The sequence below is a fragment of the Pieris napi genome, chromosome Z (genome assembly GCF_905475465.1).
Source record: "Pieris napi chromosome Z, ilPieNapi1.2, whole genome shotgun sequence".
In the NCBI taxonomy this organism is placed as follows: Eukaryota; Metazoa; Arthropoda; class Insecta; order Lepidoptera; family Pieridae; genus Pieris; species Pieris napi.
The window spans coordinates 2,276,898-2,299,871 of NC_062259.1; the positions used below are offsets into that span (position 1 = coordinate 2,276,898).

The 22,974-nt window shown below is 34.1% G+C and overlaps 1 protein-coding gene across 2 annotated transcripts; it reads right to left on the reverse strand.

Moving 5' to 3' along the window:
* Positions 1 to 4,425: 4,425 nt before the first annotated feature.
* LOC125062558 (cyclin-T) lies at positions 4,426 to 22,836 on the reverse strand. 2 transcript variants are annotated; one of them, XM_047668562.1, is made up of 10 exons: positions 22,679 to 22,836; positions 16,765 to 16,882; positions 14,794 to 14,904; positions 14,341 to 14,449; positions 13,245 to 13,381; positions 12,743 to 12,896; positions 12,529 to 12,570; positions 12,063 to 12,176; positions 10,616 to 11,718; positions 4,426 to 6,719 (listed from the first exon to the last, which is right to left on the reverse strand). In XM_047668562.1, the coding sequence occupies exons 1-10, from the start codon at positions 22,825 to 22,827 to the stop codon at positions 6,687 to 6,689; spliced, it is 2,070 nt and encodes a 689-aa protein (XP_047524518.1). In that variant the 5' UTR covers positions 22,828 to 22,836; the 3' UTR covers positions 4,426 to 6,686. The 2 variants fall into 2 exon arrangements, with proteins under 2 accessions (XP_047524518.1, XP_047524519.1); XM_047668563.1 differs by lacking the exon at positions 12,529 to 12,570.
* Positions 22,837 to 22,974: the final 138 nt, after the last annotated feature.

Consider the following 22,974-nt stretch of genomic DNA (forward strand, 5'->3'; position numbering starts at 1 on the left):
CAAGTAAATATCTAACCCACACTAAACACTGAGGAGAGAGAGGGGAAAGTTGTCAACGAAGTTCATGAGATGGTATTGTTTGCTTAACTTAACTTTTTTTTTAAGTGAATAGGAATAAGGTATTATAAACAATTCCATATCTCGTATAGTTAAATGGTTTAATGTAAATAACTTACTGCTTAATGAGAATAAAACAAAATGTATTAGAACTACTAGCGTAAAGCGAGATATTGGTAACCTGAAAATTAAGGACAGTGAACTAAACTTTGTTGATAAAACTGTTTTTCTGGGCATAACAATAGATAGTAAACTCCAGCGGGGCCCACACATAGACACTCTTTCGAATAGGCTGAGCTCTGCAGCATATGCAGTAAAGAAAATCCGACAGTTTACTGATAAGGACTCGGCTAAAATTGTGTATCATAGCTACTTTCACAGCGTTATGTCGTACGGTATTCTACTGTGGGGTGCCGCTGCAGAGGTTCAATCCATATTTGTGCTGCAGAATCGGGCTGTTCGGGGTATTTGTTGTGTTTCTCCGAGGGAGTCGGTACGGAATAAGTTTAAGGAATTAAATATTATGAAACTATCTGGTCAATATATTCTTGAAGCCTTGTTGTATGTCCAAAAAAATATAAATGATTTTAAAACAAATGGTGACTTTCACCAGTATAAAACGCGAAATAGAACTAATTTGAGTGTACGACCAACCAGGCTCCACTCAAATTGTATTCGTTTCTACAACAAACTCCCAAGCGAAATTTGAGAATTATCTAAATAAATTCAAAGCCCTCGTTAAACGAAAATTAATCAATAAAGCTTTTTATAATTTATCAATCGAATACCAATTATTTATTTTAAAAAAGATTCTCGGTCTTGTCACAAAGTTTTGTCAAACTTGAGAAATGTCGTTGAGAAAATGGAATTGACTCGAGAAAATTCAAGAGCGATGATTTATTATGACTTTCGAAGTGGTGAATGGATGAAGCCCCATCCAAAACCACAATTTATTGCTGGTTTGCTGAATTTCAACGTGGACGTGTCAGTGATGATCTTGATCGTTGCGTGGTCAGAGATTTTCATCACCTGAAGAAGCTGTGGACGCCTACAAAACGGCCATTTTGGAGACCCCAACTTCCGAATGGAATGCTTGCTTCAATGATTGGTTCCATCGTATGGAAAAATGTGTCAAATTTCGCGGAGAATACTTCGAAAAGAGTGACGTCATTCGTCAGGCATCTTGACTAAGGCCCCTTAACAGTAGTGTATGTAGAAAGTCGAAAACTAAATTTGTATGAAAATTTATCGACACGAACTGTCATTTTCATGTTCAATTTTAGTTTTCGACTTACAACATACTCTACTGTTAAGGCATCTTGACTATAAGCCCGCTGGACTACGTGGGTGACTGATTCTTCGAAATAGAGACATAAGGGACTGTCTGTTGCGCATATAATCTAGCCAAGACTTAAAATACTAATAATATACTGTATATATTTAAAACATTAGTAAAATACACATTCAAATTCTTCTCAGAACTAAATATACTTTATTTCTTGTAATAAAAGTTGGCTAGCCCTAATTGATTTCACCAACTTCCCATTTCGATAGAGCTGTCTTTAAGGTTCCAGAAGAGAATTGCCGGCTCCTACGGAAATCCCTCTAAGGACCATCTCAAAAAGATGGCAACACTGTCGTCCATCTTGCGTCATACATGTAAAACTGCCTTCTCTTACTAAACTCAACAAAAGATAGAGATAGCACGACGTCTTCTTAGAATATATATATATGTCGCGGTAAAGTAGTTAAATCAGAGTGTTAATTGAATCTATAGACAGTTAATTAGCGCGTTTTGATTTTTTTTTTATTGATAAAAAGCTTGCCAAAGCTTGGCACACTGAGACATTGGTAAAAACAAACACAAAATACAATTTTTAATGTGACAAGCACTTATAGGCAAACATGACATACATATAGAGATCATAAAGAGATTATTAAACAAAACAAACATTACAAAACAATTACTTATCAAAGAAAAAATTCTAATTACAAAAAACTAAACAAAAATCCATTTTATACTGTGAGGTGAGCAACTATGTATATCCAGACCTCGTTTATAAGAATGCTTAATCTGGACATCATTAATTTAAATAAAGCAGCATCGAAAATGTTTAACTATCTGTCTGACCGAAAGCCAGCGTGTTGATTAATAATGTAAAACAAGATTGTGGTCAAGACAACAGCTGATTACTTTTAAAGTATATCTTTTAAACCTGACCTGTAAACAAGTTGTTTACAATTTTGGTGTGATCAAGAGCTTGGAAATTCCGTGTTTTGTTTTATTGTAAATGGTTAGGTTAGTAATAATTTTAATTGTGTTAGTAGGCATATTTGTCATTGGTATTGTTGATTTCAATTTTGTTGTCGTAGATATTTTATAGTTCCTTTTTGTATGCCTTGTCTCGCCCATATATTTTTTGTGAAATAGGTGCTAGCTATACTAGTTTATACTTAAGGCCGATTTACATTATCTTAGTGTTTAGCAGAGTGCTTTAGGATAGTACTTTAGTTGAAACATGTAAACGCTACTTGCTTTAGTACGGTTCTACTTGACTTTCAAGTTGAATCAAAATATAATCGTTTTTTATTTTTGTTTCAAGTGATACCCCTCCCGCGCCCGGGCAACCCCCGAGATCTTACCTCGTTGTGCGTAAACACGTAATTTAGTAAAATCTTTAGGAGAGTGCACAAGTCCCGTGAAACGCGTGTGTGGTTTTTGAATTTTAAAGATGGCTAAATGGTCGGAAGATATACGAATGTTTGTGGAACGTTAAAAACAATTTAATCAAAAAAAAACAGGCTAGGCATTCGGCATACACTGCCTTAAAATAAGCTATTTTATTTATTATTTATGTTTAGTTTATTTATTTCGAATAAAATCTCGTCTTCTATTTGCTCCATAACTACAGTTAGTATGTTGCGTAGAATAGAGCGCATTTGCCGACGTCGTTGCGCGTTCATTGTGGCGCTGTAATGATACTCTACTGGAAGAAATGTAAACGTTCACTCGCAACACACGAAAGAACTTGCCTTTCAAGTTGTACTAAAGCACTCTCCTAAACACTAAGATAATGTAAATCGGCCTTTAGGTTGAGCAATACTTAACATGCCATTAATAAAGGTAAAACGAACTAAACAAATGTACGAAATATCTGCAGCAGAGCAGGTTTTATTTTTTTTAATTAAAGAAACATAAAACAAAACATATATTTTTATTGGCTACTCATTTTCCTAAATGATATTGAAAATATATATTTTTTCCAATCAAATATCTTGGTCACCCTACCAAAGTTGAAATAAGTACGTCTTGTTGTGTAGGGAGGTTTCGGAAACTCGTTATACGTTTCGTTCAGTCACTTGTCTGACGGAACTTTGGCGACATTGAATATCGATCTTTAATTAAATGTCTAGAGAATTAACTACTATACTGCGACAGATACATACCCTTAGCACTATTCGTTAAGCTGTTCCACTCTTTTAGAAATATGATTTAAACACACCTACGTACTGCCGTCTCCCTCTTACAACTAGAGACAAAAGCATACGCATGATTTTTGATAGCTTTTTCTCAAACCTCTCAGCAAAACATTTGCCTTCTCTATCTAATCTCAACAACCGACAGAGAAAGGACGACCTATTAGAATAGATACATACCCCTGCTTTGCCCGTTATACTATCCCACTCTTAGGTGTACTCTTTCTAACGCTCACTTTGTACTGTAGACAAAATTACTCCTATCATATTAGTTGTGTTTAAAGCAGACAATTAAAGCTTAATGTTTTGTGATTTACTACTTTCTTTTAAAACTTCTTTAGACGCATGAGGGTAACACTTTTACGGAACGTCACGAAGATGTGCAGCGTTTTTGTCGAAGAAAAGGGAGACAGCGATTGCGAGAGAGTGAGAAGGCTGAATTACCTTATCAAATTATATTTTTGAAATTTCGTAAACAGAATTTACTATTGTATTTATACGTATCAGTATTTTATGCAAAATAATTTAAATCTAAAATGCCACGTATTTTTATTATCGAAGAAATAAATTTAAAAAATTAAATATACAATTAAAATTAATTTTTAACACTTTTAATGACAATTAAATTCCTAACATATATCTTCCCTTTTCCCTCCCTCAAGTCTCGGAAATCTAGTTTTAGATTTGTATAAATATGAACGAAGACTTACAAATTAGTTTGCCAAAGAAGTCTCACTTCTGACATGTGTACTTACGTACGCACTTTTGTTATATAGACACGGAGACAAAACAGCTTCCTGATCCATTTTGGTTCTAACACCACCCTTCTTCGCCATTGCGAGTGGATTAAGACCCTAACTATTAAATAAAGGTGAAAAATAAAAGAAACCACACGATTAAGTATTTTAATGTTGTTAACATGTGGCATAACGCCATCTCATTCTAACCCTAACAATAAGAAAGAGATACTCTCACTCTTTAGGATACAAGTCTTTCAGAAATACAATCTAAACACAGCTAAGAATTGCCGTCTCCATCTTTACTAGAAAGAGACAAAACATAGCTAAAGCAGGATTTTTGATAGCTCTTTCTCATAGGATGTGCTTTTGTACAGACATATTTAACTACTTAAAACAACGAAATCTGCCATTGGCTACACATTTGATATATCGGTTTATTTTGACATACCCTCCCATTATTCAAGAATGTTGTTTGAGGAGGGTATTTCAGAAATATAGTCCGACTTCACAATTATGAATGGAATATATTCTGCTAATTTTGACTATAATTAGGTTACAATTAAAACCGTGCAGTAAAAACCATGTGACTTAAATCCTCTAATTTTCAACGAATATATAAATCTCATAAATGGCTAGACTGATTTCGATGAAAGGTTTGTGTGTTCAAGTCAACACTTACAATTAGATTTTACGTGCCAGTCCGATCCGCTAAAATCCACGAAAAATTAATAAATAAAATCCCTTCTAAACGGCTGAAGCGATTCTGATGAAATGTGTTCAAGTTGAGTTTAAGATTAACAATAAGATTTTAGTCCCTCATAGTTAACGATAAAACATGACTCAATATTAATCAAACAGATGATATAACCTCAAAGTCACTCATGACGGTATGTCGTATTGCTCATTTTTTCAAAAAGTTTGTCCATACCTATGAAATATGTACGTGTGCCTGTATGAACACGAACTCAAAAACTACTAAACAGATTTGGGTGTATAATAGACCAGTGAACAGTGTGAAACTTTAAGCACCGGTCCCTATGACGTAGCATGCTTGTAAATAATGTTTTGATCGAAATATATGTGTAATTTGACACCGATAGATTTACAAGCTTCTAACTCATGCGCATGGACTGGTGCGACACCATCTTGCCTAAGTGTTGAACTAGAATATAGTTTTATATAATCTTTTGCTTTTATATATTTTTAAACAAATAATATTTTATTTTTGTAATCTACCCTCATATTAAATAATTTTATCAGATTCCCCTCAAATCTACACATGGTTTTTACTGCAAATCAAACATTATATACATTTATTTACATGGACAAAAGCTGTGATATATAAAAATATTTAATTTACAATTGAGGAAAATAAATTTGTACAAATACCATGAGCGCTCAAGCCTGACTTAAGAGCCTGTGACGCTTTCAATCATGGGCATAAGTGGCCAAAAAAAGCAACAAAACATTTAGCTTTAGCTTTAGAAGTACATATACAGGTGTCACAAAAAATTTAACACCAAGCCATACCGACTGTTAGGGCCAGTAGCAACCCCAGCAAAATATTGCCATTCAAAATAAAATAATTTTTTCACATCATGTAGGTAGGTACACAGTGACATTATGGCAATTTTTCAACCATTTTTCTGGTGTTAGGTTATCATTTTTACTTAAATCCCCCACCCTGTTTATAAGAAAACCTGCATCATTCTAGATGGTTTTTTGTAATATAACAGGGGCTAACAGGGGCAAACGGGCTGGAGTCTCACCTGATGCAAAGTGATACCGCCGCCATAGACAAAACTTTTTTTTAATTTTAGCGCTTATCAGACTATGCATGAGCACCCATGGCGCCGTGAATACGATTAAATGCGATGAATGAAATGCCCGCATTCGAAATCAAGAAGAAGCATAATATAGTACAGCTTTCGTTTATGGCATTCTAGAACATTCCCAACTATCAAAATCAGAGTCCGTTCTAGAATGTACGTAATTGTTCGAAAACCCGTTTTCAAAGTGTCAACCCATTCGAAATTCGAACCGCAAGATACAATTCGACGTTCGAAATTCGAACTGCAAAATAAAATTCGACGTTCGAAATTCGAAAGCCAACAACGGCTACGCTAAACCCCCGTTTACAAATTGTTAGTTCCGAGAGCGCCAATTCGAAATTCGAGCTGAAAATGACCAAATAACAATAGCCGAAAATGAATTTCAAATTGGCGCCAACGGTTTTCTATAACGTGTCTCGCTAAAACAATTCGAAATTCGAATGAAACAAAACCGTTACGCTAGTGAGGTCCATGTGTTGTTGAGGAACGTCGACACACGTAGCGCTAGCGTCACCTTCCTCGTGACGTCACTGAGGGTATGACGTCACTGCCGATATGACGTCACTATGTAACTGTGACATCACTTTGCTGGTCCATTTCCGTTTTCGGCGACCTGCGGAATACGATAGTGAGCGCGCAGCCGTGTGTCGGTGTTCCTAACAAGGCAGGGAACAATGAAAGGTATTTCCAAAAACCGGTAATCTAGACTTTAGAGACATTTTTTTATCAAACTAAAGATCATATAGGTTCGTCCTAGGTTCGATACTCGTAGAAAAGAAAAACGGCAATGAAACAGTTGACCACATGCCACGCTGTCCAACTTCACTATCATTCACTTTAACAATGACTGATTTTGATTTTATTAGTATAACCCAAGCAAATTTCTTAATTTTTGGAAATACCTTCGATATGTTACTGTGTGGGTACATGACGGTGTTGATTAGTGAGAGATGACCACCCAATAAAGCTCTGATTAAAACTGGCCATAACCTGCGCCTGTACTCTGTAACTTCTAATAGCGATCTCTCTTTGGAATTCAAAATAATTATGACTTCATCGAAAACTTTATAAAAATTTAAATACTCAATATATAAATCGGAATCGCTATTCAAAGTATACAGAGTAACGGTGCAATCGAAAAAATTGGCTATTAATAAAAAAAATGAACTGAACACGTATAAAAAAGAAAAAAAACTGGCCATAGAAAAAAATTAACTGGCCACATAAAAAAGTAAAAACTCCATTAAGAAAAAAAAGAACCGGCCAAATAAAAAAAATTAAAACTAGCCAATGATAAAGTTAGAACTGGCCAAGTACAAAAAGTAAAAACTGGCCACATAAAAAAGCAATAATTCGCCAATTAAGTTAAAACGGGCCAAAAGTAATCAGATCTTTCCCGTCACCAAGCAAAGGGGTTGAGTATTGTGAAGTCCCATACAAATCATTTCAAAGAAACAATTCTCGCCCAAGGAAACGGAAACACAGCTGCGCGCAAGCTTACATTAATCACAGTGTTAAAGCAACAATTAAAATCACACATGCTTAAAAAACCGATAATTATATCGATTTTCAAAATGCCGTTCCGTAATACGTTGTTAGTTTTACCGATATTTATTTAAATTCAAAAAATATACGTCGTTACAAAACAGCATTTAAAGGTTACAGATTATGTCAAAATTTAATACATTTTGGACGTGTCAGGTAAATGAAATTAAAATAAACTTTCTAAAATTACAATTTTAATAAAAAAAAAATATGTACATGTAATCTCTTCAACAATTTAAGTACTTGGGCCCTTTAAAGTGACTTTGAAAAGGCCATACTCCGAAACAATTACAGCTGAGGACCAAACGAAGACATCTGTGTAAGTCGATAGACGAAACGAAACATCAAACGATAATGATCGTCATTATTAAGTGTGACAAAAATGAGGGTAGCCTTAAAATATTTAAATTTAGATAACCACCCATAAAACGAGTCTGGCATACAAAAATAAAGTCATAGTTTGGGCTAATTTTAATCTCACCATTAACATCACGAGTAAAAAAATCTACCCTCATTATAGCAACAAAAAAATCTCATCTTTTAAAATTTCCGAGTGTAGTCGAACCAATACGAATAATTCATTAAAACCGAATGGTCCTCTTCTATATAACTTATAGCTAAGTACTTTGATCCATAAACACTCTTATAGCAGAAATGTCAATATACTTTCATTAAAATTGTATAACAATTTAAGTCGTTTATTCGTAATGGTAACAAAACAATGGCACTCAACGCACACTAAGTCTCATGCTTGAGGTTATCGCTGGACATTTGACACTGACAGATTTCTATATTGACAGTTAACACATAAACCGCATATGCGCAGAGATTAAAAATAGACAACACTATCTAATAACCTATTTGATATGAAAAAAAGTGTTTTTAAAAAACAGCAACAGATTAGTAACGATGACGTAACATGCTTGCAAATAATGTCTTGTCTAAACACATTCTTGGTAGTTACTGAATCGAAATATATATGTAATTTAAGAATGACACGTGAGAAAATTTACATTATTCAGCGTGTTTACAAGCATGGTACGTCATAGCGACGCCATCTTGCCCAGAGAATAGTTTATTTGGATTTTAAAAGGTTTTGGTTCTAGTCACTCTCGCAAATGGTTTTTAAAATCTATCAAATAGCCCAGCTGTCAGTATTAAATGGCATTGACAATTGGACGACCAACTGTCAAGCGAAAACCATTTCCTTCGACCAACTTAGAGCAACCAACGATAACGATGTATACTATACATAAAATGTATCAAATATTTCACAAAAAATAGAACCATTTCGTAATAATGTTCCGATTCCATGACAGCCATTTGTGTATTGTTTAAACTGAGTCCGACTTGACGCTTCCGAGTCCCCTAAACCTCAGTTAAATAGTTAAACAATTCATAGACGACTTATAAACCCTGTTCTGTTGAGCAATGCTATATAAAATCATTCCTTTCTAATAATTATCAGGTACAAATAAATCTAACAAAGACCATTTTAATTTTCGTCTAACAAAGAAGAGTCTTAGACAATTTTAATTTTCGTCTAACAAAGAAGTGTCTTAGACAATTTTAATTTTCGTCTAAAATAGAGTCTTAGACCATTTTAATTTTCGTCTAACAAAGAAGAGTCTTAGACCATTTTAATTTTCGTCTAAAAAAGAAGTGTCTTAGACCATTTTAATTTTCGTCTAAAAAAGAAGTGTCTTAGACCATTTTAATTTTCGTCTAACAAAGAAGTGTCTTAGACAATTGTAATTTTCGTCTAACAAAGAGTCTTAGACCATTTTAATTTTCGTCTAACAAAGAAGAGTTTTAGACCATTTTAATTTTCGTCTAACAAAGAAGAGTCTTAGACCATTTTAATTTTCGTCTTACAAAGTGTCTTAGACCATTTTAATTTTCGTCTAACAAAGAAGAGTCTTAGACCATTTTAATTTTCGTCTAACAAACAAGATACTACTAGTGTATTTCTAGAGTTCAAAATCGGTTCAGTATATCCAGGATATACTGAACCGATTTAACCTAAAGATATTACCTACAGAATACAAACTACTTTATATTAGTAAAGACGAAAAGTAAAAATTTATATTTTAAAACCGCTAGATGGCGTTGCAAAATAATTATTAGTAAGGACCTAAAATCTATTTACAATAAACAAGAAACGAATATTAACACGATTTTCAAGGAATGTTCATTTACTATGATTTACTTAGAGCCGTCCATTAGATATAATTTATAGGATACCCTGTATTGAGTATTAAATAGTATTACGAATATAAGTATATAAAAGGTATGCTTAGGGGGCTTAGGGACGAGAGACGCACGCGCATGCGCAGAGAGTAATTTCAATGGACGACTCTGTTTTAATATTAAGACAACAAGCAACATTTATAAATACTATGTACCGCTTTCAAAATTTTTTATTTAGAGAATATAATTTATAGAATATTTCTAATATATAAAAATAAATGAAAAATTATCTAGAAAAATATATTTTTTTGAAAGCATATTTTTAATAAAAAATAACATACGAAATAAATACCTATAAAAATAACTATATGGGTTTTTCACGTTAAAGGAGCGAAAATTAATCTATTTTGAGTAACAAATAATATATTATATGCATAATTTTTTTTTCATAATTTATCAAAAAAAACACATACAATTACCAAATACTATTCCTTAATATTAATAAATATTTTTTATATATTTTTTTGTATGACTGTACTTTAATTTCCTTTCTATATATTCCTACTATATTCAAATATATATTTGTTTGTCTATAAATACCAAAACGTTACTCAAATTGATTCAGGGCTCCGGCGGCGGCGGCGGCACGGGCGGCGGCGGCATCGCAGGCAGCGGTGGATTATGATACATTGGATTATAGAAGAACTCCATGCCGTAGTAGAGAGGCGGGGGCTGAACCATGTAGTAGGGCAGGGGCTGAAAATAATTGCCTACCTTAAACTCCTTGGGGATCTTCGGCGGCGGACCTCCCTCCATATTCGGTCTCTTCCTGGAGTTCTCCAGGACATCCTTGGAGATTTTGATCTTCAACCCCGGCGGGGGGATGGTAATTCTTTCCTTGGGGATCTTGATCTTGAGCCCGGGGGACGATGACCGCGGGATCGTAATCCTCAACGCCGGCTCGGGGCTCTTCTGTGGGCTCTTTTTACGCTCCTTCTTGTGCTTCTTGCCACTTTTGTGTTTCTCCTTCTTCTTCTTCTCCTTCTTGTGTTTCTCCTTCTCGAGCGTCTCCGTCGGGACGGTGATCGGCGCCGGCTTGGCGAGGCTCTCCTTCAGGAGGTTGGAGACCAGCGTCGGGTCGGTCTCGATGCCGTTCCGGACTTCAAGTTTTTCTTTTTCCGGTTTTTTTCTTTCTTCTAATTTCTTAACTACAGGTACTAGTTCTGGCTCGGTTTTTTTGGGGGATATTGGGGAGAGGATGGCGGGGGGCTGCATCTCCCGTATGGCGAACGCCGTGTCTGGGCGTTTTTTGGGGCTCGGGGGTTTCTCGAAGGGACGGTTGGGTTTCGGGACCACATGAAGTGGTCGTTTGGGCTGGGCGGCCGTGGCCGGTGGTGTGACATTCTCCGGGGAGAACAGCGACGGGGGGCGCATTCTTTGTGGAATTTCGGATAGTGGAGGATTGGGTATTGGAAGAATAGGCGGGAGATTGAGGAGGTTCGGTGGATTGGGGGGTCGATGCCTCTCGTGGGGAGGTTTATCGTAGAGAGGTTTATCGTGGAGAGGTTTGTCGTGGAGAGGTTTGTCGTGGAGAAGTTTGTCGTGGAGAAGTTTGTCGAGGGGAGGTTTGTCGTGGGGAGGTTTGTGGTGTGGTGGTTTGTGTGGCCACATGTGAGGTTTGCTAGGGGGTCTGTGACTCTGTGGGGGCTGGTTGGTGGGCCTTGGGCCAGCACGTAGGGCCTGCTGGCGTCTCTCTCTCTCCTCCCTCTCTTTCTTCTCTCTGTACAAATTGAAATCTATCTTCTGTGGTTGCGGCTGTGACGGCGCCGGCACGTAGCCTCCGGGTACTTGTTGTCGGCGCCTTTCGCGTTCATACTCTGAATAAGAATTAGTAGGATTCAAAGACCATAACAAAATAGGCATGAATCATGGCTGGTTTGCTTAGTTGGGATATTGAGAAAAAGGTTTTGGATATTAAATTAATGATCTAATTAAAAAAATATAAAAAAAACTTAATTTTATCACAACATTATAAAAAAAACAATAGCTCTAGTCTTTTAGGTCCGTTTATGTAAATATCCTGATCTCTAAATAGGCATATAGCCTAGTACAGGGCACTGCCTCTGAACACTCTCACTCTCCTCCGCCGAGGGCTGAGAGTCACATGCGCATATTAGCCGATACTCTCTCACTGGGGTATATTTCATTTTTCTATAAATACCTTTATCAAAGCATTTGTCGATTTCATCGGTCGTCGCTGTCCCGAGCATGTGTTCCTTCTTCCTATCAAATGGAGACGCCACGTTGAGGTGAGGTGGGTTTGGTGAACTTCCGCCTTGAATTATTATTTAAAATATTATTATAGTAATCAATTATTATATGTAATAGAATAAAATAAAAAAATCTGTGGCGCTACAACCTTTTTAGGCTTGGGCCTCAAATTTCTGTATCTAATTCATGATTAAATCTCTTAGGTGATTGAAATGAAAACTTTTTGGTTTTTAGGAAAACCGATTTCCTCATGATGTTTTCCTTCGTACGAGCGAGTGTTAAATGCGCACATAGAAAATTCATTGGTGCACGAGGCCAACATTTCTCAGTGTATTTATAATGTCAAAAAAAAAAATACAACAGGGATAGTAATCATTTCTAATTAAAGGATCCAATAAATAAGACCGGCAACGTACTCGCGAGCCTTCTCACTACATGAGGGTCCGTAAGCTGTATCACTGAAAAAGAAAAACATTTCAAATTTCATCCAAATCAGTTTCGTATTTTTAAAGTATTTTATTTTTAAATCTATTGGCTTTAACTAATTTATCAAATAGACCATTGCAAATCAAGTTTATATAACTAAGTATTTTGTTTAACATATGTTTCATTATAAAAAAAATAACTCACTGGCATTGGACATGGTCATCATCTTCTTTTTCAGTCTAGAGGGACACTTGTCGAATATGTGAAGGAATTCAGACGTGAGACGCTCTAGAAGATCAGCTGTTACGGTTTTATCCACATAGGAGAACCAATGCCTGCCCTCATGTGACTGCGGAATCTGGAAATTGTTGGAAAAATAATAAAACTTTCTTTTTTTCAGTAACTTAATAAAAACTTAAAAAAAAAACAGTAAATACATTTCTTTCGACATATTTGACAACCCTGTAGACTAAATTGAGACTCGAGATAGGAATAAAAAGTCATAAAATTAAAAAAATATACCTCAGTTCTTAAAAGGCTGGCAACACACTCGCAAGCCCTCTGGCATTTAATGTCCATGAGCGGTAGGTATTTCGAAACAAATTCCGAGTTCTTCATAGAGCATACCAACCTTCTGGCATTGTCCGTGGGTGGTATTTACTAAGATCAGATAGGCCAACTACCTCCATTATATAAATTTAATTACCTGCCAGTTGCTCCACTTAGAGGCCAGATGAATACAAAAGCATGCGACCACCGTGGGCTTGTATTGCAGACACATTGTAGTCAGGTGGAGACTGTTCGATGCCATGAAATAAGATGTTTGGGCCAAATCCTTCGGGGCTGGAATATGTAATAGGTTATTAATTATGGATTTATCAAGGGTGTCTGGAGTATGGGCAATCTCAATGACATTTCCTTAAATCTTGTCAACTTATATTGGGGTATGTTACACCCAGTCGTAACAGATTTTATTGTATATCGTGTGATTCTGCAAACGGGACATCAGGGCACGATATAATATAGTTACTAAACGCTTTTTAGAACAGATGTGTGGGTGTTTAATACCCGGTCTACAGAATTCTACGTGACTTCAAGGCCCTGGGTGTGATAAAATCAATGATGTAGTATTAACCAGTAACTTATTGAGAACCATTTCATAGGTCGGGAATTATACACACTAAATGATCATGTGATTGCCCATTTAAAGAATTATATAGGACACCCTTAAAACAATTTTATATATGAGAAATGATTTTTTTAACATAATCAAGTGGTTCTAGGTGAGTTTGAGTACCGTCAAATCAATTCGAATCTAAAAGCATAGTGCTAATCTACTTTACAATTTGTAAATAATCAATGAAATATATAAAACTTATCTATGATAGACAAAGTATCCACTTAAGTTTATGGATTGTAGTTTAAAATAAAAGTACCCTCACTTTGAGGTTTTAAAAATGGGATGAATTATGCTCTTAAACCTAAATATATTTTACATACCTTCTCTATGTCGGCAATGACGTAGTGACCATTTGATATGACTTCCATTTAAATCAAAAGACAAACCTGTTCGATCACGAAGACCTTTTTCTCCATTTAATATAAAGCATAGACAATTCATCTGACATATGCCATAGATAGCTAATTTAAAGACAACCATATATTTTGATCTATACAATATTTTAGGTTCTGAAACAGCATTTAATTCTACTATAACCACCCAACCACCTATTCGTGCACATGCCCAATGGAAGTCAATTGTCAAATGTCACGTGTCAACTGTCAAACACGTCATCGCTCACCTTTGACAAGGTGACATGTCCGTACGACGTGAGTGTGTGGGTGGTCGATTGCGACATCGAAACCCAGTGTTTGTAATAGGACATTCTCGTTAAATACTAAGTCTTGGGCCTGGAAGAAGAAAAACTATATGAAATATTAAATATTTTGGTGGTCTCTTAGGCAAGTAGGTGATCAGCCTTCTGCGCCTGAATTTTAGGTCTAATGTTACATTATATATATCTCTCTCATTTATATATGGCCAAAATCGGGCGGTGAAGGAAGCTTATGTGAGCCGGCCTAGTGGTCGGAGAACAGTAGAACTGCTGGACCAACAGAGTGTAGAAGGAACTGCTTTAGCTGAAAGCTAGCAATTGGGAGGTGGCACAGGCCACTGGAAGTTTCTCATTTCGGAGGCTAAGACACTTTTTGTGACGCAGAGCAAATAGTAATGGTAATTAGTGAACTCATCTTACCTGTTCCTGATACTGCTCTGAGCTGGTGAGGGTATTAACACCCTCACCCCTGTGGAGGCAGACATGTGCTACTTTTATTACATATTCTAACTTCCTTGGCTGCTCTTCCACCTGCAATTGAAAATGTCTTGAATGAATAACATATATTTCCTTGTATTCAATACTAGCTGCCCCCGCGAACTTTGTTTCGCTTTAGTGTTTTTTTTTTCGCGTACCTTTTTAGTAGCTATCATCATACGGAACATTTTGCTATGCTACCTTATAGATACTGTTCGCTAGTACTAAATACAACAAAATTATTAATTTTATCTCAGAGTTCAAGAAATAAATTTAAAAATGTACTTGAATTAGTTCAGCCGTTTCCGAGTTCTGTGCTTAGCAACATATTATGCTGTTAATTTTTATTTATGTAGATTCTTTGATCAAAACTTTACTCTGTAACTTCCAATAACCGATTCGGATCTCAACGACATTTTGTTCCGTTCCAAGGTTCCACGGATATTGAGATAACTATATAGAATTAACAAAAAAGAAAAAAAAAAAGAACAAGACAGTAAAATAAGGGTTGGATTTAGAAATAAGTCGCCAGAATTTGAAGATACTAATTATGTAGGTGTGTCGGGGGACCTTGATTGGAACCCCTTCAAATAATTTTGACTACCGGAGTTGCGTCTAAGTATAAAAAAATATATATATATTTTGTGTATTGCATTGAAATTCGTTAAACGAAACGTACATTTTATACTTAATAGTTATTATAATATTTCAAGCAGCGTGTATTTCAGAATATGTCAAACAAAACGCAAACAGCCATTTTGAAAGTAGATTAAAAATTTGAGTACTAATGAGCAGTGTGTGGCATTCGCTGAAGAAAATTGATTAATGCATTCGCAAAAGCAATGTAGCAACACATCGTGTTGAAAATGAAAATTGCTAAATCGGCAAATAAATCATTTGGTTCATGGCGTTGTACGAAAGGAAATTGCAAAGCAAAAACGAAAGTTCCTAGAAATACAGCAACGTTTTCCGAAAATATTAAAATAGTTTTAGTACATGTTTTCTATTTGTTATATATGTATATTATAAATTGGAGCTACAACACAGCCATTAATGCAAACCCATATAAAGAAAATACAATGCATTAAAGTCGTATATTTATCAAATGGATAAAAATCAAGTAGTAGGAAAGATTAGTGGCATGGGGAAGATAGTCCAGATGGATAAATCAAAATTTGGGAAACGAAAATACAATCGAGATAATTGTTTTGTAGCAATATTTTATCTCCATGTAAAGTAGATCATGGTTAAGTTAGGTCCGCACAACAATATCGATTCAGTCTACCCCTAGTGTTATTTTTAAACCTGTAGGCGTGAAGGGAGAGCAGCCCCCACCCGCCGTAACGAAGCCCGGGCATTATGCAAGCCAACGGGTTTAAAATAAAAATATTTTTTTAAAAAGACAATTATAATAACACTGAAAATTTTTCAGACCATATTTACGAATATTTGTGGCGGCGAAGCAATATTAAATATTAAAAAAGCTATCAAACATGTTTATAAATAAAAAATAACAAAATACAGTAAATACTTGCATTAAAGTCATTCATTATAAATATATATATAATTTGTTTTTTTTTTAAATACCTGTTTCCGGTGATAACCCTACCCTACCCTTCCTCTTCCCGCTTCCCACTCGCAACCCCCAATAATGGCGACGTATTCAATAATTTTAACCAAAATAAGAACAAGAAAGAAAATAAAGAAGTTACAGAGAAAAGGTGCTGTTTAATAACATTAAGAACTTCCATACATTTCCTACGATTACGGATCACACCTGCCCCAACATTTGTCTACACAATGGGAAATAGCACAGAACAGCATATATTTCTTCTTCATTCAGTCTGCATTTCCACCATAAGTCTCTTATCACCGAAAGGCTACATAAATATACTTTAGTTAACTTAAACTTACCTTTGCTGCAAGGAATAGCGCAGCAGCGGCTATAGCATTCCTGTGAAACTGTGTGAATGAATGAAATGCATAGAACCGATGCATATACACTATTGCTGTATTTATGCATAGTTGAGATCTGTTTTATTGTTGAGGAAATTCTTTGTAAATCATATGTATAAAAGAAGTATTCAAAAGTAGCACTATGTGTATTGTTTCATAAAAACCTTAAGATAATGTTCCAATAATAAACAAAACTTATCAACAAAATTAAATTAAAAAAAAAAAAGACAACCCACCATATAAAAATAGGCATGCAAATATCACAATAAAAAGAACAGTTAAGTAATATATATAAAGACTGGACACAAAGACTGGTGAAATGGCCAGGGCCATGAGCTATAAGGCTTTGTGCCAAATTTATTAAAAAAAAAAATTGTGGAATGCCTTGGAGATTTGTTTGAAGTCCTTATTAAAATCTTGTAACTTGATATATTTTTATGACGGACTGAAATAGATCACAGTGCCTATGTTACACAATCAAAAGAGAAATTCAGAATTCAAATAGAATGCATGAACTAAAAAGTGAAAGTTGCAAAAAAAAATAAGGTCAAAGCCTGAGAAATTACTACAACACTTTCATATAGGCTTATTTTAAAACCTTTAAGACCTCTATAATATATAAAATTCTCGTGTCACAATGGTTGTTCCCATACTCTTCCGAAACGGCTTGACCGATTCTTATGAAATTTTGTATGCATATTCAATAAGTCTGATAATCGGCTACTATCTATCTTTGTGAAAAGTGAAAAGGGGTGTCCAGCCCAAAACAATTTTTTTTGGTTTTTTTATGATACATCATACAAAAATACACACACCCCTCTTCGATCAACCCCTATTTTTTATTATTGTAGAGTTATTTTTATGAAACTAAAAAAATGTTTCCTAGAAATGTATATTACATGGCAATACAAATATTAGCCAGGTCAGCTAGTATATATATATATATATCCGAACTGCTCTTTGTTGTCTCCCTAAAACTTGAGATAGGCTGGCCCAATTTGTCTAATTATGATCTTGAAATATTTGTGAAAGTTCAGGGAAATGATGGGAAAACACAAATAAGTAAAGAAAAATACTAAAAACGACAATTGAATTTTCAAATAAAAATGGTTCCTAGTTGGGAAATATTTGATATGTTATTAGATATAAAAAAAATTGACTTGGTTGTCATATATTTATGCCTTTAAATTGTATTAACTTTAGTTACACTTATATGAAGGTGATACAAAGTCATCTATAAATAATGAAACAATAAACCTAATATTTGTCAGAGTTCATAATCACCAACCATTTTGGTCTCTTTTCAATAATTGAAAACATCTGTTTTGTCAACAATGGTATTTGTCAAATAATCTAATACTAAACAATGATAAGGCAAATGAATGAGTAATTAACTTTTTTTGGTAATGGTAAACATATGGGGCTGATTACAATGAATATCTCCCAACATGTGGCCAGCATATTGTGACCCACTTTACACCTAAATATTTTTCTCCTTTAAACTGTTATTTCAATATTACAAAAGCAGTATTGGCTTAATGGCTTAAGGTTCAATCCCCAGTTGTGAGTCAATGGACTGTCTATCATTGCATAACCAGCATATCTCAAGTACAAAAATCAATAACATCTGTCAGACAGAGGGTAACTTGTCTATGAAATGATAGAAACTAATGCTAGTTGAATTATTATTTAAATATTTCATATATTATAGTTGAATTAAATGGACTATTTTCCAGTGGTTATTTTTTACCACTACTTAAATAATTTCGTTTTAAACTGATTTTTACTTCAACATCTTGCCTAATGTATTGAATAGCACAACTTCAGAGTTAAGAATAATTAACTTGTAAGGAATTTATCAGTTACAAGGAAATGTCTTGATAGTATTAGTCATAAACAAAATACATTCTCAAGGGTATTGACTCACAAATGCACAAACATTGGTGACTCATTGCAATATCATAAAATTACATTTTATCTGACTACGTAAGGATAAATAAATTTTGTATATCATAAATAATATATTAATGTGAACGCAATGTGTTTTTTACAGAAGTGTTCACTAAGTAATGGTCAATTTTTGAAGTACCCAAGTCGAATAGATTAGGAATTACATTGATGAATATTGCCACATAGTGGGTGGCATGAACAACCCAACCCTTCAAAAACCCTCAGTTGTGTATAAATAGTAAAGATAATGGGCACATTTTCCCATTATCTTTACTATTTATACACTTGATGATTAGATTATAGTAAAGTTAAAGAGTTTGTTTAAATGCAATCTCAGGAACTAAAATCTCGAATTAAAACAATACTGGCCTCAAGACTTTAATATGCCAGTAAATATATGCATTATATATTTTGTAATATTTAGTGACAGAAAAATAGTATTACATATTGAGGCACAGGGAATGTAGTCCGCATAACAGATTACAGTTTTAGGACAACTTAGGCCCATTGGTACATTTGACTTAACAGCTGTATAGGATATTCAATGAGTAAAATTATATGCTAAGCATTTAAGCTGGAAATGGTGGTTCACACTAAGAGTACATTATTTTTTACTGTCCCATTGTATTAGGATATAATAGATTGTGTGTATATGTAATTATTATATAAGTAAGAAGAGTTGTGTATGTAATTTTGATAAATAGATGTACATGACTCAAAGTTACAAGTCGTGGTGTGGACCACACACATACTTTTTTTATAGTCAAGGGGGTGATCATCCTTTTTTGCCTTTCATATGTACAATTTTGTATCCAAGACATGCCTCAAAATGTATAAAGATAGAAGTAAACATTGACTAAATGGTCAACACTGCTTTTTACATGGATTAGATTAATTGTATTAACCACATTATTAAAATGATTGCATGAAAACATCATCTATCTCACAAGAAATAAATATTATACTTTTAGTGCCAAGTCAATCTAGTTTTTCAAAACATAAAGTATTTCTTATCTATTTCTCTCATCCTTGATGACATAGGTTTGATCCCCGGCTATGCAACAATGGACTTACTGTCTATGTGGGCATTTAACTTTCGCTCAAATGATGAAGGAGAATATAATGAGGAAACTGGCTTGCCTTAGACTCAGGAAGTCGACAGTTTGTGTCAGGCACAAAAGGCTGATCATCAACTTGTATATTAGATTGACAAATGATCATGAAACATTAATATGTTTATGTTTTCTGTATAATTACAGAAATCTGAAGCCCAGACCTAAAAAGGCTGTACTGGTTTGAATTATTTTATTTGTCACTTTATTTTTGTTAGGTTAGCTAATTACGTAAAACCTTAAGATAGAAAGTCCCCTTAGTAGGATATTAAATAAATCTCACTACTTTTTACAGTAGAAGTACTGAATTGCGACACTTGTTTTTGATGGCATTAACATTTTACCAATGAAGGCCCTACATATTAATATAAATTGTAAAACAAAGATAATGTTTTAATTATATAATAATTTTTTATACTGAAAGTATTTTCCAAACTTTGATAGTTATAAGACTATGATTCCTTGATAATTATAAGTATTGATTAACATTAGCCAATCCATCCAGACAAATACCTCCTAATATTATATAACTTCTAACTGAACCTTAATATTTTCTCACAATTTATTGATTGCGGGACAAAAGAGATTAAGAACTTACATGAAATGATATAGAGATAAAATGTAGGAAATGAAATGAAAAACCAAATTCAAATATCTAAAGAAAAAATATTATGTATTATAAATATATGTATAAGGGGAATTAATATTCCTACCAAAAAATATCAAAATCTAAGGAATTAATTTTGAAGCCTTGGAGTTGACCTAAATAATTGACAAAATCAAATAGAATTTCAAGAAAATAACCTCCTTTATTATAAGTTAAAAATAACAATTAAATGAATGTAAAATGATTGTCATTTTCGAAACACTTACTCTATTTAATCAACAAAAGCTGGCTAGTACTATATAATCAATTGAATGGACATGAGCAGGTAGACTACCTTTTCATTGTAATAAACAGGTAACACCTGCACCTGACAAAGAAATGTAAACACAGGTTTACATGCAGGTATATTTGAAAATTGAAGGCGTTATTTTATCAGACTAAGTATGTACTGTGCTTGTTTGTATGCTTTTTAACATAATATTTTTCATCCTAGTTGGATTCTAAAAATATTTTGTCTGGTACATAAACTCTAAAACAGCAGAACCAATTATATAATTGAAAACTCAAATTATTTTGATAAAAATAAAACAATTTGAACAGTGTGTTCAAATATAATAAAAAAAGCTGCTATTTTTTTCCAGCCCTGATTATTGACTTCTGAGAATTATTATTTGATTATGTTGATAAACCAATACACCAACATATTGTTTTGAAATTAAGTTTTCCTGTTATTTTGCAACATTTTAGTATCCTTAGTAATATTTTATTTATATACATTTTCGACAAGATATTATTATTAGTATTGTTTATGAGTATGTAGGATTTAAGAGACAAAGAAAGCCTATAAAAATAAGGCATACTTTGACATCCTAAAATGTATTGTTGTTTAAGTTTTATATAATTTACTACTTGGTAACAATGATTCATATTTAATATATACAATATCTATAAATATTATATTTAATTCTTTGAAGCAAATGATATTATTTTGGAAATTCTTACACCAGTAGAAAACTATTCCATGGAAATAAAGGGAATCAATTATGTATGTTATTTCATTTTCAGGTGAACAAAGTTGATAAGTTAGAACTTAACAAATTTTTGTACATTGTAGCCATAAATGATGAGAATAAATGAAATAATATATATATTTTGAAATGTATGTGTGTATGTCACTGAACTCCTCTTAAACGGATGAACCAATTTAAAGGCATTTTTTGTATGCAGATGGCTCTGCAGTCAGTACTTTCATACTTTGTTTAATATCCTAATCGCTTGAAATATTATGCAGGACATCTGTCGCTTCCGCTAGTTATATTTTTAAAACATATGTTCCTTTTGTTTTCAATAAATATCTACTCAGTAATTTACTTGGCCTATATTATTTTAGTTCATATGAACTTGTAAAACTTGAAAAACAGAGAGAGGAGAAACATATTTAAATTGAGCCCTTGATATATTTTATGCCCTTAAGTAAATACATAGCATGTTTGTAGATTAAGTTGAAATAACAGTAGAAGTTGTTTATACTTCAGTATCAAGGAGCATGTTATGGTCGTAGATAGTCAGAGATAAAAATAGCAATTACAATAGAAAGTCACATAGTGGGCAGACAAAGGTGCTAGAGCTGATAACAATGTTAAGTTTCAATGTTTATATGATATCGTTATCGTATTACGCGTGATAATGACAATTCGTGGTATGCATTTATTTTGCGTAGTAAGGCTTAAAAACATAATAACACGTGTTTCATGGAAATAGCTAACCGCGTAAATAAGAAATGTTTAATATCAGCCAGACTATACGTCATTTAAAATGCGCGTCCTTACTCATACTTGATTGTCAATCAAGGTGCACTGACCTAAAAAATAACATGTCTCATGTCTCATGTCTCACAGCAAACAACTGTAATGTTGGAGGAAAATCGATATTAGGTTTACCCATTTTTAAAATATCAAGCATACTCACGGGAAATCCCAGATATTTGAAGCGAAAGTGACTTAGTGACGCCGTTACCCTCCCGAATGTTTCGTCATGGTTTTTTCACAAAAATATCACAAGTGCACTGTTATATCGAACAACATATGTTTTTAAGCGAAATAACGCTGTTTACATAAATAAAGCACTTTTTAGAGACACTTTAGCACGTTTTAGACCACATGACTCGACAAAAACATAAAAATTTACTAATTGAAAAGGATACACTTGTAGCCTCTGGCCCATATCCTGGATGAGATTGGCGGCCTGCTGCCGATATGCAAGCTCCTTATCTCCATCTAAGCCGCATTTTCTGCTTGCTGAATTCTGTAGTTGTTCTTTTGAAAAATACCATTTTTCTTGTGCACCAGCCATTGATCGGCTGTTCCAATGACTGCGTATGAAGCACGACCGAGAGTTCTTCTCCGTCTATGTGCGTTAGTGGGAAAGGGACAGCGCTATGAAAGCGACAAACGGACGTAGAACTCGTTAACATTTGAGTGATTTATAAAATAGAATACA